Here is a 13,803-nt window from a genome sequence, read left to right as displayed (position 1 = left end):
TTCCTCAGGGCAGTTTCAGTGGAGTGGAGAGGACGGAAGTCAGACTGAAATGGGTCAAGCAGGGAGTGGGTAGAAATAAAGGTGGTAAGGCGGTGGAAAACAATATGCTCAAGGAGTTTGGAGGCAAAAGGGAGGAGAGAGAAGGATCGGTTATAGTTTTTAAATAATTATATAAGGTTATAGTATTCAAATAATTATATAAGGTTGTGTGGGGTAGTGTCTGATGAGAGGGAGAGACTGAGGTGGGCAAGATGGGAAAAGGCAGAAGGAGAGAGGTAGCGGAGGAGATGGGAGGGAATAGGGTCAAGAGAGGAGGTGGAGGGGAGAGAGAACAGATGAGGGCCATGACTTCATCTCCAAATACACGGGAGAAAGAAGTCAGAGTTGGTAAGATGGATGGGGAGTGGTAGGCTGGCAAAAGAGGGGGTGTAGTGCTGATGGTCTGGTGGGATATGCTATCTTGACATATGGAGTCAGTTTTACAAGTAAAGTAGGTAGCAAAGTCAGGGGCAGAGATTGAGGAGGTGAGGCGAGGAGAGGGAGGGATGGGCAGAGAAGGAAGTTGAAGGTGACGAAGAGACGTCGGTGGCGTGAGGTCTGGGTGGAGATGAAGTTCTTGAAACATGACTGTTTAGGGAAAGGGCAGCACTGTAGAATGAGAGCATACATTTGAAATGGAGGAAGTCTGCCTTAGAGTGAGATTTCCGCCACTGACTCTCAGCGGTACATGAGCATTTTTGTACATATTTGGTGCATTTAGAATTCCAGGTCTGAGGTGTGGATCTGCGAGGGTTAGTAGTGATTGCAGGAGCAACAGAGTCAAGAGCAGAAGTAAGGGAGGCCTTGTATAAGGAAGTGGCTTGTTGAGGAGAGAAAGATAATAGGAGCGAGAAGTGAGTCGAGCAGGGAGGATAAGGAAACAGTGTTGATAGCCTCAATGTTACATTTAATGAAAGTAGTCTTAGGAGGCATAGGTGGCGAAGGTGAGAGGGATAGGTTAAAAGAGAGAAGGTGATGGTCAGAGAGGGGGATGGGGATTTGGTGAAATCAGAGATATAACATGGGTGGGTAAATTGGTCTATTGCAGGGGTGGGGAACCTTTTTTCTGCCGAGGACCATTTTGATATATTTAACATTATTTGCGGGCCCGGTACAGGCAACGCCCCCTCCGCGTGATATAACATGGTGGCAGGGCAACAATTGCCAGTGATTACAGCAATGCCCGGAGCATCCTGAGGATGCTTGGGGGAGCTGTAAGGGCAGCAGTGTGACCATCTGAAGCGTCCTAAGGATGCCCCATATGGCACTGCTGTATAGATTCTGGCTGCAGGGTGCCATTCTAGGAACCATGCTAGCCAGATGAGGCTAGCAGAAAAAAGCTCAGAGGGCCAGACCAAATGATTCTGAGGGCCTTATACGGCCCCCGGGCAGGAGGTTCCCTATCCCTGGTCTATTGGGAGAGACCAGTTGATAATGTGAGGGTAAGGAGTTTAGAGGCAGAAAATTCTGTGGGGATAATGACAATACAAGATAATGGAGATCTTCCCCCCAATCAGGGGCATATCTATAATGGGTGCAGGGTGTGCGGGGAACATGGGCCCCTGGGTCCAGGGGGGCCCCGCACCGCACACCCTGCACCCATAATAATACTTACATCTCCGGAGTCCCACGTCGGCGCGGGGATCCGGCACTGTAAAACGACTGGAAAATGGCTGCGGCGGCCATTTTCCCATCATTTGCGCATGCGCAGTACAGGGAAAATGGCTGCCACGGCCATTTTCCCGGTGACCTGTGCATACATTATAGACTCTGGGCACCCTCTAGTGCCCAGAGTCTATAACTCCGGCGCTGGCCGCACACAGCTCAGTGCGCTGCCGGCCGCTGGACGGAGAGGAGGGTGCCCATGTCGGAGACTGCACATGGGCCCCCTCCTCTCTAGAAATGCCCTTTCCCCCAATATAAGATGACGGAGAGAAGATCTGAAGGGAGGAAGTGAGGGAGCCAGGAAGCAAAGTTGTCAAGGAATTTAGAGGCAGAGAGTGGAGTAGCGGGCATGGTGGTGAGGGAAGAAGAGGAGAGGATGGCATGCAGAGAAGAGGAGAGAGGGAGAGGAGGGGGTGGATGAGACAGGGGGGAAGGATAAAGGTGGGAACAGGGGGCAGAATAAAGGAATAGATAGACACTGAGTAATGGGGGTGTTGAAGAACACATGGTCATGGTGTGGATGAGGTAAATTGGGGAGGAAAACTGGATGAAGGAATAGCGGCGTATGAGAGAGACAGTGCAATACATTGGCAGAAATGCAGGTGAAAGTACAATGTTGGTAATAATAAATTGCGGGCATCTGCACAATTTCAGCGATATAGCCACTTCATTTCAACCATTTAAATTTAAATCTAATGGCTATATCGCAGAAATCACACTGGTGCCTTTAAATCACAGGCTAGTAGTGTAGTGTAAACTGTAGGTCAAAACATATATATAAGAGGCACATTTGAACAGTACACAGTCTATATTGCACATCTCTTCACTCTTGGGAAAATCTGAGACCTTTTTAGACCTACTACTTATGACGCCCCCTCCTGTCTTGTAAGTTATATAAATTAAATAGAAGATCTATACAGCACATTATTATAAACATCTTATTATTTTATGAACTGTAGAAATTTGTCCAGTTTATTCATAAACCAGCATCTTGTTACTCTCCCATTCGCCTCCCTAGCTCTAGTGGAAAATGCTGAGCTGCACTGTACAGGTTCTGAAGCTGGGCCTTCACATGAGTCCTTGCAAACTGTGTTTAACAAGAAGTCTTTTCGTCCAACTCTGAATTACAGCCGCCCGACTAGTGTGAACATTTCATTCACAATGTATGCAGTGCTTGGAGTGGTAAGAATTTCTTCTGTTCTAGGGATGAGGGGACTGGAATCTAATAGTGCCCATACACCTACGCGATCAGCATCCGATCCGATTCACATCGGATTACCCTGCAGTCCCGTCATCATCATTTCTTTTTTTTTCTTAGCACAGGATCTGTCGTAAGATCGATTCTGTGCCTCTCGCGCTCATTATGGGAATAGGGACAAACAGTCATTGAAATGACTTGAATTACCACACGATGGATCGCATGTAGAAAAAAAATGCCACGTTCTGAACACGATAGGATGGAACATATGTGCTTGCACATATGATCATAAGATACGATTGAAGGACCCACGGGAGCGAGCATCGGATGAAAAAATGCACGATTCAAACAAGACTGAACGTACGTCTAATCGAAAATTGTGTGATCGTCTAGAAATCGCGTAGGTGTATGGGGGGCTTAAGTAGTACATAGGAAAGGCTAAATTATGCTGAACTAAAATTGCAGGAGTATTGTTAGATCATACTTGCCAACTCCAAAAAATAGTAGTAATCTTCCTGACCTCCTGAAGAGTCTAGCAATCTCCCTGATTGCACCGTGCCCCATTATGTAGCTGTTATCTACAATAAAATAGACATATATATATATATATATATATATATATATTATATATATATATTCAAATTGGATCATTAGTATAATGTCCTTGCAATTGGTTATAAGGCACAATGATCCCTATGGCTACATGCATTTTCTGAAAAGTATCAGTGTGTTTTCATCAACAATTGTAAAGCGCAACGGAATATGCTGCGCTATATAAGCAACTGTTAATAAATAATAATAATAAATAATAAATCAACAAATAAATCTTACTAATAGCTTTGGGGCTCATTTACATAGGGATGTAAATAAATTATGACACGCCTCTCAGATGTAGTATACGCCCACTTTAACACGCGCTCATACAGTAGGTGTTGCTTTCACAATCTCCCTGAAATGCTTTTTCAAAAGTAGACAAGTATGTGTTGATGGGCATACACACTAGACGATAAAAGTGAACGATATGAACGATAATTATATCGTTATAGTTCATATAGTTCAAATCGTTCAGTGGGTATGCTCAATACGATGGACGATGCACACTCCCGCGGGTCGTTCACGATGTCTGTTGTCAGTCTGACAATATCATCAGGAACTGAATGTTAGGGAAGTGCAGGATGATGTCACTGAACGATATTGTTAACGATATTGTTTAGTGTGTATGCTCAATGTCGTTTTGCCCAGGAAAGCCTGGGAGATCAAGACCAAATACTAACAATATCGCTCATGGAGCATATCGTCTAGTGTGTATGCCCCATTAGATCCTGGCTCTAAGGCCCAGACTCCAAAGGCCTGAAGCACAGCTGAACACAAGGTGGCCAATATTTGTCCTGTGTTACCTACATGAGAATGCCCTCTACAGGCCAGTTCAGCTCTGCATCAGGCCTCAAGAGAGATGCACAGTGCACAGAATGGGCTAATTCCATAGTTTTTTACATTTAATTATAGCAAATAATTTGAAACACATAAACTGTGTGACCTCTTGCAACATCCCTGTTAAAGCATACATTCCTACTCTCCTGGAAGTCGCGGGAGGCTCCCGATTTTTCGAGTAACCCCCCCCCGCATCCTCCGTTAGAGTAGGCATTTCTCCCACATTCCTGCCCAATTCCTAGTGAAGTGGGCTGAATGGGGAGAATTTACGCAGCGATTGCGGGTCCCCATGTAGGGGGCGGGGTTTAATGACATAATTTGGCCCCACCCCCTATTTAAATCTGCGCAAATCGCAGCAATTTCACATGAGGGGCGGGGCTTAATTATGCAGACCGTCATGTCCCGCCCCCCATTGCCACCCAGCTCCCTGAAAAAAACGGTCGGCAAGTATGTGTTAAAGACTTGTTTGTAGTGCAGTTAAACCTGAACACACATATTCAGATATTTTGGAAAGAAGAGTGACCTGTAATATTTATTATACTTGACTTACTGCCATATCTCTACTTGTGCAAGTTTATCACTGTCCCTCAGGGAACGTCATGGTGCACACTCCCTTCCTGCTCCTGGGAACTGCCCACTAAATGAGGACTGCACCAAGTTCTGCTAAACCAACTGAGAATGCACATGATAGAAATACTGAGAATGTCACTATAAAGTCCAACTTACTACTTACTTAGGACCATCCCGTTCATTAATTTAAATGCCTCTGTTTTCCTAATATACTGCTCAATTTATACTCATGTATTTATTAAATTAATCATGAGGGAAGGTACATTGGCAATGTCTTTCCACAAAACGGAGAAAGTCCACTAAATGCATATTTTGCACCTTATCTCATTTAAATAACCGTGTGCCTAGAAAACAATCTAATTTTTGTATGTGGGTACAAATGTAGGCACATTTATGTGTGCAATCTGCACTCAGCATGATATGCCCATATCTGCCCAACTCCTCCCATAAAATGGTGAGAAATCTGCACCCACTGTACGCCACCCAGGTGCTTTCTTATTAAAAAAGACCCCAGAGTATAACTGAAGTTGCTTCCTCGCTTTTGTGGTTTTGCGTGGCGGTAAGGGGTGGTAGCAGCTGTGAAAAATGAGTAGAAGTTGCCAGTTATTGAGGAGTTCACATATTCCTCCTGAGTAATCAGTACAAAACAGATACCAGCGCTGAAAAATGGAGATAAACTGGGAGAAGTGGGAAAAGCAGAAATTATGTAATTTAATTTAAATCTTTAAGCAGCGTTCTATCACCTGTGGGGCAGGGATAATAGGCTCAAATAGCAAAGCATAAGATGAATGGATTGATCAAACAATAAATGCTATCGGAGCACAAGTTGCATTTTTCCATGCTGGTAATTATCTGTTTGGTATTTCCTTTAAAACAGGTGTATACAAGTGTCGTGTCACCTTACAGAACACATTCATAAATGATTTCTCTTTACTTCTCTTCTCTTTACTGTTCATAGCTTGCCTTGTTATCAGAAATTGATACCTTACATGGAATTTTAAAATGTGTTTTCACATTTTTCAATATAACACTTTGGAAAGATGGATTCAATCTCTAAAGGGGCATACACACACAACGATTTTTTGAACGATTATCGTTAAACGATATTGTTTAACGATAATCGTTTGAAAAAAATCGTTCACTTTCTGAGTCAAACGATGAACGATTATTGTTCATGCGCGTTCACGTTTGTAGTTCAGTCAGACTTGTCAACTCAACGATTTTCATTAAGTTAATATGCAAAAATCGTTTGTAGTTCATAAAAATCGTTCAGTACATTTAAATAAACATAGTAAATGAACAACTTTAGTAAACAATTTTAGTTCATTTTTTCAAGGTAGAAAATCGTTTACTAAAATCGCTCATTAACTCAATCGTTGTGTGTATGCACCTTTAGAGACAGGATCCCCCAATACATATCCAGTGTATTTCTGAGACTGTACGTCTCAATCGTTACTGCGCATCTGTGTGTACACTGTGGGATGCATGCGCAGTGCTCATTGTTAGTGAATTAGGCGAATGCACAGTTGACAAAAATCAACCATTTGTGTGAATATTGTAATTGCCTGCACCTCAGAATCAGGCCCAATGTGTTTGTGTGATATCTGGATACAGGGTTCATTATATATTCACTATTATATGAAATAAGGCCCTCATTCAGAGCCGTACGCTCTGAGCAGAGCGCACGCTCTGCATGAGGGCCGGGCTCCATTTTCATGGAGCGTCCTCCTGGACGCTCGTATAGCTGTGGGTCACCACCCACAGGCTATACGAGCGTGCATTTTGATGGCCGCGATGGTCGTGACCATCGCGACCATCGAAATTGCGAGCCGGAGCCTGCGGTTGAGGTTTTCAACCGCAAGCTCCGGAGTGATTTTGGCTCTATCAGAGCCAAAATCACTCCCACTGACATCACTAGTGATGTCAGTGGGCCGGCTTCTGACGGGAGGCGTTCCCGTGGGAACGCCCCCGTCAGGGAGGCACGCCCCCGGCACGCCCACCAAAGGGGGCGTGCTGTCAATCAACATTGACAGCACGCCCCCTTTGATCGGACACAACGAGCGAAGGAAAGTCCTTCGCTCGTCGTGTCTGGCGCATGCACACGACGGAGCTCCCTCCGTCGTGCGCATGCTCAGTGCAGACCATCGACCCACTTGCGAGCGGACAGCCGCTCGCGAGTGGGTCTGAATCAGGCCCTAAGTCACAATAGTGTTCTAAAATAATTTTCTTTACTAAAGTTATAGGATTCATTTTCCACCTGTCAGCGAAGCAAAGGACAGAACAGAACTTTTCACAAAAAGGAACATAGGGCCTGATTCAGACCCACTCGCGAGCAGCTGTCCGCTCGCAAGTGGGTCGATGTTCTGGACTGAGCATGCGCACGACGGAGGGAGCTCCGTCGTGCGCATGCGCCAGACGCGACGAGCGAAGGAAAGTCCTTCGCTCGTTGTGTCCGATCAAAGGGGGCGTGCTGTCAATGTTGATTGACAGCACGTCCCCTTTGGTAGGCGTGCCGGGGGCGTGCCTCCCTGACGGGGGCGTTCCCACGGGAACGCCTCCCGTCAAAAGCCGGCCCACTGACATCACTAGTGATGTCAGTGGGAGTGATTTTGGCTCTGATAGAGCCAAAATCACTCCGGAGCTTGCGGTTGAAAACCTCAACCGCAGGCTCCGGCTCGCAATTTCGATGGTCGCGATGGTCTCGACCATCGCGGCCATCAAAATGCACGCTCGTATAGCCTGTGGGTGGTGACCCACAGCTATACGAGCGTCCAGAAGGACGCTCCATTTTCATGGAGGCCGGCCCTCATTCAGATCGTGCGCTCTGCTCAGAGCGTACGGCTCTGAATGAGGGCCATTGCTAGGTTGATGGCAAATTATCAGATTTGTGAACCATATCAAGAGCAACACATCTTAGTTTCTAGGTCTTGAACAGTAACTTAGAGACATTGGGCCTAATTTAGAGGTGCAGCCGATGGGAATATCATTAGGAAGACTATCGGCTGCGGCATTAGCACACAGACACAGTAGCAGCTGTAACTGAGTCCATCTGTGAATCAGGCCCATTATGTGATATAATAAGTGTGCAGTACGTCTGCTCCTAGTTAAGCAAAATCAAATCTGCTTTATCCTTTAGAATGAAAAATCTCAAATTCTCACCACTTTCCTCTGGCTGCGTCTGGTAAGTAGCTGCCATGCTGAGCACTTCTGAAGCATGACCTGGGCTTGAAGTTCATTAAACCTGTAAGCTAGTTTGTCATTTTTCTTATATTTGTCCTGTGGATTTCTGCCTTGTTGTACTGTATATTATGCCAAAATGTACTGTATATTATGTTATAATTAAAATCACAATAAGATGTGAATTACTAAAATTGCATATTAAGAAGATGTCTTCAAGAAATAATGATCTTGTAATGCTGAGCTTTTTCTAGTGGCTTTGCTCATTATTACCAAAGGAACATAACAGCAGTGGTAAAAGTGTAGTACATCAGGACAGACTGCCATGGTGCAGGACGCTATACACAGGGCCGTAGCTAGGGTAGTGCGGCCGGTGCCATCGCACAGGGCACCACAGGTCAGGGGGCGCTGTTTGGGCCTGTCAATTTTCTGTTTATTATCATTCTTGCTTGTAGCTTCCTCTTATTTCATCCCCAGCATCTCCTGGCCTCTCCTATCTCTTCCCTGGACCTTCCCCATGAAGCCATGGCCCTTTTTTCGGTGCATTATGTCCCTTTGAAAAATGAGTGGGGCGCCAATGCTCTTTCTGGCACAGGGCACCAAAAAATCTAGTTACGGCTCTGGCTATACACAGCCAGCAGCCCTCCCCTTCATCATATACGCCTTTCCTCTGGCAGGAGCCCCACACATGGCTGCCACTCTATTATTGTGGAGGGGAGGGGGGTTCCCACTCATTGATCTAGTTCTACTCCAACATACAGCGAGCCACAGATTCTTGCCCAGGTAAGTATTTTTTTGTTTAATGGATCTTGACATCACAGCATTATTAAAGTTATGATACACTGCATTTTGGAATAAGACAAAATGTTCAGACAATGAATTTAGCAATGGTTTTTATTTAAAACAAAAGTAAAGGAATTACGTAGAGTTAATTTAATCAAACTGCCTGCTAATGACAATTGTCTGGTTTCTTTTTTTACATTTTAAAGAATATTGTATCATTTATTTTCATTCCCATAGTCAGAGCGAGACTGGGACTTTAGCATACATTGCATGCAAAGCAAACAAGCCCACATTTATTTGTCTACAGCAAAAAAATAATAATAATCTTCATAAATCACAGAAAGTGCAATAATTCTCTAAGAACCTCAGCACTGCATCTATTAGATGGCACTACTACTGACCCTACAAATAGTGGGAGCCAAACTACAGTGGTAGTGCAGGAGGATGTGGTGCTATGGGGTTATGATGAGGGTGTTGCTGCAGGTTAGGAAATGTGTGGCTATAGTGGGAAAAGGGGAATGTGTTTCTACGTGGGATGGCCTGATTTCTGGCATAGCAAACACTTCTGCCTCTATAGAAGGCCTTTACCACTAGTAAATTGTATGTATTTTACATGTTTAACCCTGTGTCAGGCGCACCTCTGGGACTCCCAGGTTCAGGGCCAGTGGGCCTGACAGGCGCCTGTTATAAAATCGTCATTAGCACCTAATTAATTCAATTCTAACGCTCTTAAAGTGATCAGCAGGGCCGTAACTAGGGTAGTGCGACCAGTGCCATGGAGGTCCCTCTGATGTAGGCGGCTGTGGGAAGATTAGTTTCCCGCAGCCGCCTAGTGGGCATTTCTGACTGGTCGCATCAGATGCGACCATGTCAGGGAAAGCCCAGTCTGGTATGCAGGGCCGTAACTAGGGTAGTGAGACCTGTGCCATGGCACAGGGCACCGCAGGGCAGCAGGCGCTGTTTGGGCCTGTCAATTTTCCCGTTTATTATCATTCTCACTTCCTCCTCTTTTATCCCCAGCATCTCCTGGCTGCCCCACTAATGTTCCTATCTCTTCCCTGGCCCTTCCCCATGAAGCCGTGGCCGTTTTGCAGCTGCACTATCTTATGTCCCTATTTAAAAAATGGGGGGGTTGAGGCGCCAATGCTCTCGCTAGCACAGGGCACCAAAAAGTCTAGTTACGGCTCTGGTTACCAGTGACCTTCATTAGGGTGTACAAAGAGAGAATATATGGAAATCTGATTCACAAATCCACATTTATTAACCTTAAAGCAAGTAAAACAAAAAATACTAAATTTTAAGAGGCGCAGTGTGCCTAAGAGGCCACCCTGGACAAACCTACATATTTCCGCAAAATACCCACAACCTTTGTAATTTTCAATCATAAAATGAGCAAAATACACAAAATTGTGAGAAATAAAAAGAAATACATACCTAAGTAAATAAGTTAGAAGAATTTCCGCGCAATGAGCCTGAGAGGCCAGGAAGGTCACTACTGCACTCCACGCAGGCGGCGGGAAAACTGACTAGGGGGATTTCAAACAGTACCTAGAGATAGGAAGGTACTAGGAGGGGCAGGCCCCTGTGCCCCCTTGTGGCGGAGAGATGAGAGAGAACAGCTTTGTGGCACCTGCCAGGCCAACTGCGCCTGATGCAGGGTTAAGCAAGTAAGGTTCATTGTGGCCCCTTCAATGAGTGTGATCTCCCAATGCAGCTCTTAAACTAGAATAGGTTATGCACCCTTAGTATAGAATATGGATGGCTCACAAGAGCATATACACCAATAGGCATTGTTTATAGTAGTAAGGCATAGGCAGTGGCAAATGGTACGACACTATAAAGACTTACATCATGGCTAGTGAGAAAGAATTTAGTGAATAACACTGATACGCCAGTAGGCAATGCTTCACTCTCCCCATTTTTGCTCAGTTTTGGCAGCATGAATTCTTGACCTGGAGTCCAGCGAAATGTGGAGCGATTGAGAAAATGTCACTGCCAGTAGAGGACATCTGGACACCGGACATAATTGTCTATGAGTTGTACGTGGTGATTGGCATGCGTTTTGTTGTGACAATTTTAGTAGGGTAGCAAGATAATATTTAGATGTGGTTAGATATTAGATACACTTCTTTACAAAGTATGTATTTTAAAGCATTAGCCTTTTAAAGTGATCATTCTCAATAGTAGGATACAGCTGTATACCATAAAACACAGACATGAATTATCTTCTGAGACATTCTTTTGGGAAGGAGAAAATGAACCCCTAGAAAAAGAGGGTAAGACTGAGGCCGATGATACTCATGCTGAGTTGGTCGTACACAAATCCTTAGCATCAAATAACCAATTTGGTTCTGCACAGGCCCACAAATGTTTTGTCTATGAGCAGATTTTGTTCTTGCACCTGAGAGGCGGAAATTGGGAAGAAAGGGGAAAACAAATGAGGCTGGAGTAGGATGTGTGCCTGTCAGTAGCTGTGCCACTTTTGGGTACCTGAGGCCTGGAGCAAAGAAACGCAGATGGTAATGGAGGCGGTAACCAGCACTAGCTAGCCAATTCATACGTACCCAAGAAGGTAGATTATACCTGTTCTATGTAGAGATGTGCGCTAACCCCTGTGTTTTGGTTTTGCATCTGGATTCATCTTCGTGTTTTGGTCTTGAAAACCACCCTCAATTGTTTTAGTTTTGGATCTGGATTAAAAAAAAAAATTATAAAAATGTTTTTAAAACAGCTAAAATCATGTCATTTTTGCAATCCAATAACCAAAATTTGGATTTAAAATCGAATTCGGAACTATTATACTATGCTGAAAGTTCAGAAATGCGACTCGGATCTGTCCGGATTCACAAAATTCAAGTGGATTCGGAGTTCTGGAGAACAGAAGCGCACATCTCTAGTTCTATTACAGATCTTTTTTTATTTAAATTAAATCAAATAGCAAATGTGTTTTTCACTATCAAAACAAATGTTAAAAAACCCTTTTCATCTGCTTATTACCTAGTTGGGTGTAAGTGTACCTGGGTGTATGTAGGACTGACATAAACCTGGAGCATATGCTACTGGTGCAGAGCTGGATGTACCTCGAGACTCAGCATATAGGCGTAAATACTCTTTACATATAACTTTAAGAGGTTATAATCAGGGCAGTCTTAACAGGGTATGCAGTCGGGAAGCCGGCGGACGTAATCCCGACAGCCGGCTTCCCGACTGCTTTATTCCGGTGAGGGTTAAATGACAGGCGTCTAAATGTAGACGCCTGTCATTTTACTGAAGCCGGGAGACTGGCGCCCGGGATCCCGATCGAAGTGATGCCGGGCGCCGCTGCGGACAGCCGCGGGGGGGGAGGAGGGTTAGGTTTAGGGCTCCCAGGGGACTCTTAGGGTTAGGCACCCCCCCCCCGGGAGGTTAGGGTTAGGCTAGGGGAAGGGATGGTTAGGGTTAGGCACCCCCCTGGGGACTTAGGTTTAGGCGGCAGGGAAGGGGGGTTAGGCTTAGGCATTTAGAGGGGGGATTAGGGTTAGATACTGGGAGGAAGGTTAGGGTTAGGCACCCCTAAGGAGGGTTAGGGGGGGAGGTTAGGTTAGTTAATACTTACCTTGGGACGATCGGGATTTTCAGCCATGTTGGCCAGCCGCTGTCTGGATTTGAACCGCCATTCATACCAATTCCCTTAACAGCATTGTAGGCCCTGGGCAAAGCAATGCACAGGGCCCCTAAGTACCCATTCACGGGAATAAAAATGTAAACAGTCAATAAAATGAAACCTTTAGATTTATTGGTACTTTCAACAAAATCAATGTTTTTTTTTTTTTTTAAAGATCTTTTTATTGGATAGATTTTCAATAAACAAAAAAAATCAATGTTTAAACAGCTATGCTATAAAGCGAGGATTAATCAACAGAAACTTTTGAATATTATAAACCTTGAAAAACACAAACATTTCATAGTAAGGGAGGGCTGAGATGTGTGAGGGCTGCTAGTTCCTGCGTTACTGCTGCTGCTGGGGTTATATCTAGCATTATGTAACATGAGACTTCAGTCAGGGATTCAGCTCCCCATAGCTCTGACACTTTGGGAGCCCCCCTGTATACAACAGTATATACAGCATACTACTTAGTATCATTGAATGATACTCCTATATGGTACATGAACTGGTGGGGAGTATTTATATCATGTAAGATTGAATATGACATTATTTATTGAACCATTTTAACATTGGTTTATGTACCATATAGGAGTATCATTCAATGACACTGGGTAGATGTACCAAGCTCTGGAAAGTGATAAATTGGAGAGTAATAAATTACCAACCAATCAGCTCATAACTGTCATTTTTCAAACACAGCCTGTAACATGACAGTTGGGAGCTGAGTGGCTGGAAGTTTATCACTCTGCACTTTATCACTTTCCAGAGCTTAGTACATCTACCTCAGTGACTTAAGTATGCTGTATATAATGTAGTATACAAGGGAACTCCCGATTCTCCCTGTTAACGGTTCACCTTAATAAAATTACAGCAGGCCACAGTGGCAGCTGTGCTTTCTTCTCTTGCAAAAATTAAGGGAAAGGGGGACAGGGATATCGACGCGCAGGCAAATAAAAATATTATATAGTATATATTCTTATTACTAAACCCCCATTCCTTATTATCAACTGGAAAACATGGGGAAAGTAAACAAAATGTACACGGCAGTGGTGGTGCTCACTAGAGTTAAGAACAATAGTAGACAAAACAAGAGAAAAAGAACTCTGTTATGTGAGCACTCCTTACATTAATGGATAATGATGAAAATTTAAATTTAACTTTTAATAATGTATGCTCTAAAAAATAGGTTTGATTTAATGTGTTTACGTATACAACATCCACTAAACACTTACTGTATATACACAAATAGGTGAAATATATCTGACACAGCAAAAACAAAAATAATTTCCATAGG

At 44.1% G+C, this 13,803-nt stretch overlaps 1 protein-coding gene across 1 annotated transcript in view; it reads left to right on the top strand.

Moving 5' to 3' along the window:
• The first annotated feature begins 344 nt into the window (after window positions 1-344).
• The window catches only part of LOC148516706 (5-hydroxytryptamine receptor 3A-like), a 62,664-nt gene continuing 49,205 nt past the window's right edge, over window positions 345-13,803 (top strand). Inside the window, exons 1-4 of the mRNA XM_088479740.1 lie at window positions 345-387; window positions 2,723-2,886; window positions 8,040-8,084; window positions 10,793-10,902. Coding sequence (XP_088335866.1) covers window positions 345-387; window positions 2,723-2,886; window positions 8,040-8,084; window positions 10,793-10,902 — 362 coding nt within the window. The remainder of the gene's footprint in view (window positions 388-2,722; window positions 2,887-8,039; window positions 8,085-10,792; window positions 10,903-13,803) is intronic.

The sequence above is a fragment of the Taudactylus pleione genome, unplaced genomic scaffold (assembly GCF_031769625.1).
Source record: "Taudactylus pleione unplaced genomic scaffold, aTauple2 ptg000244l, whole genome shotgun sequence".
Lineage (NCBI taxonomy): Eukaryota > Metazoa > Chordata > Amphibia > Anura > Myobatrachidae > Taudactylus > Taudactylus pleione.
Note: the sequence above shows the minus strand (reverse complement) of the source record. Positions and strands in the feature narration are given on the sequence as shown.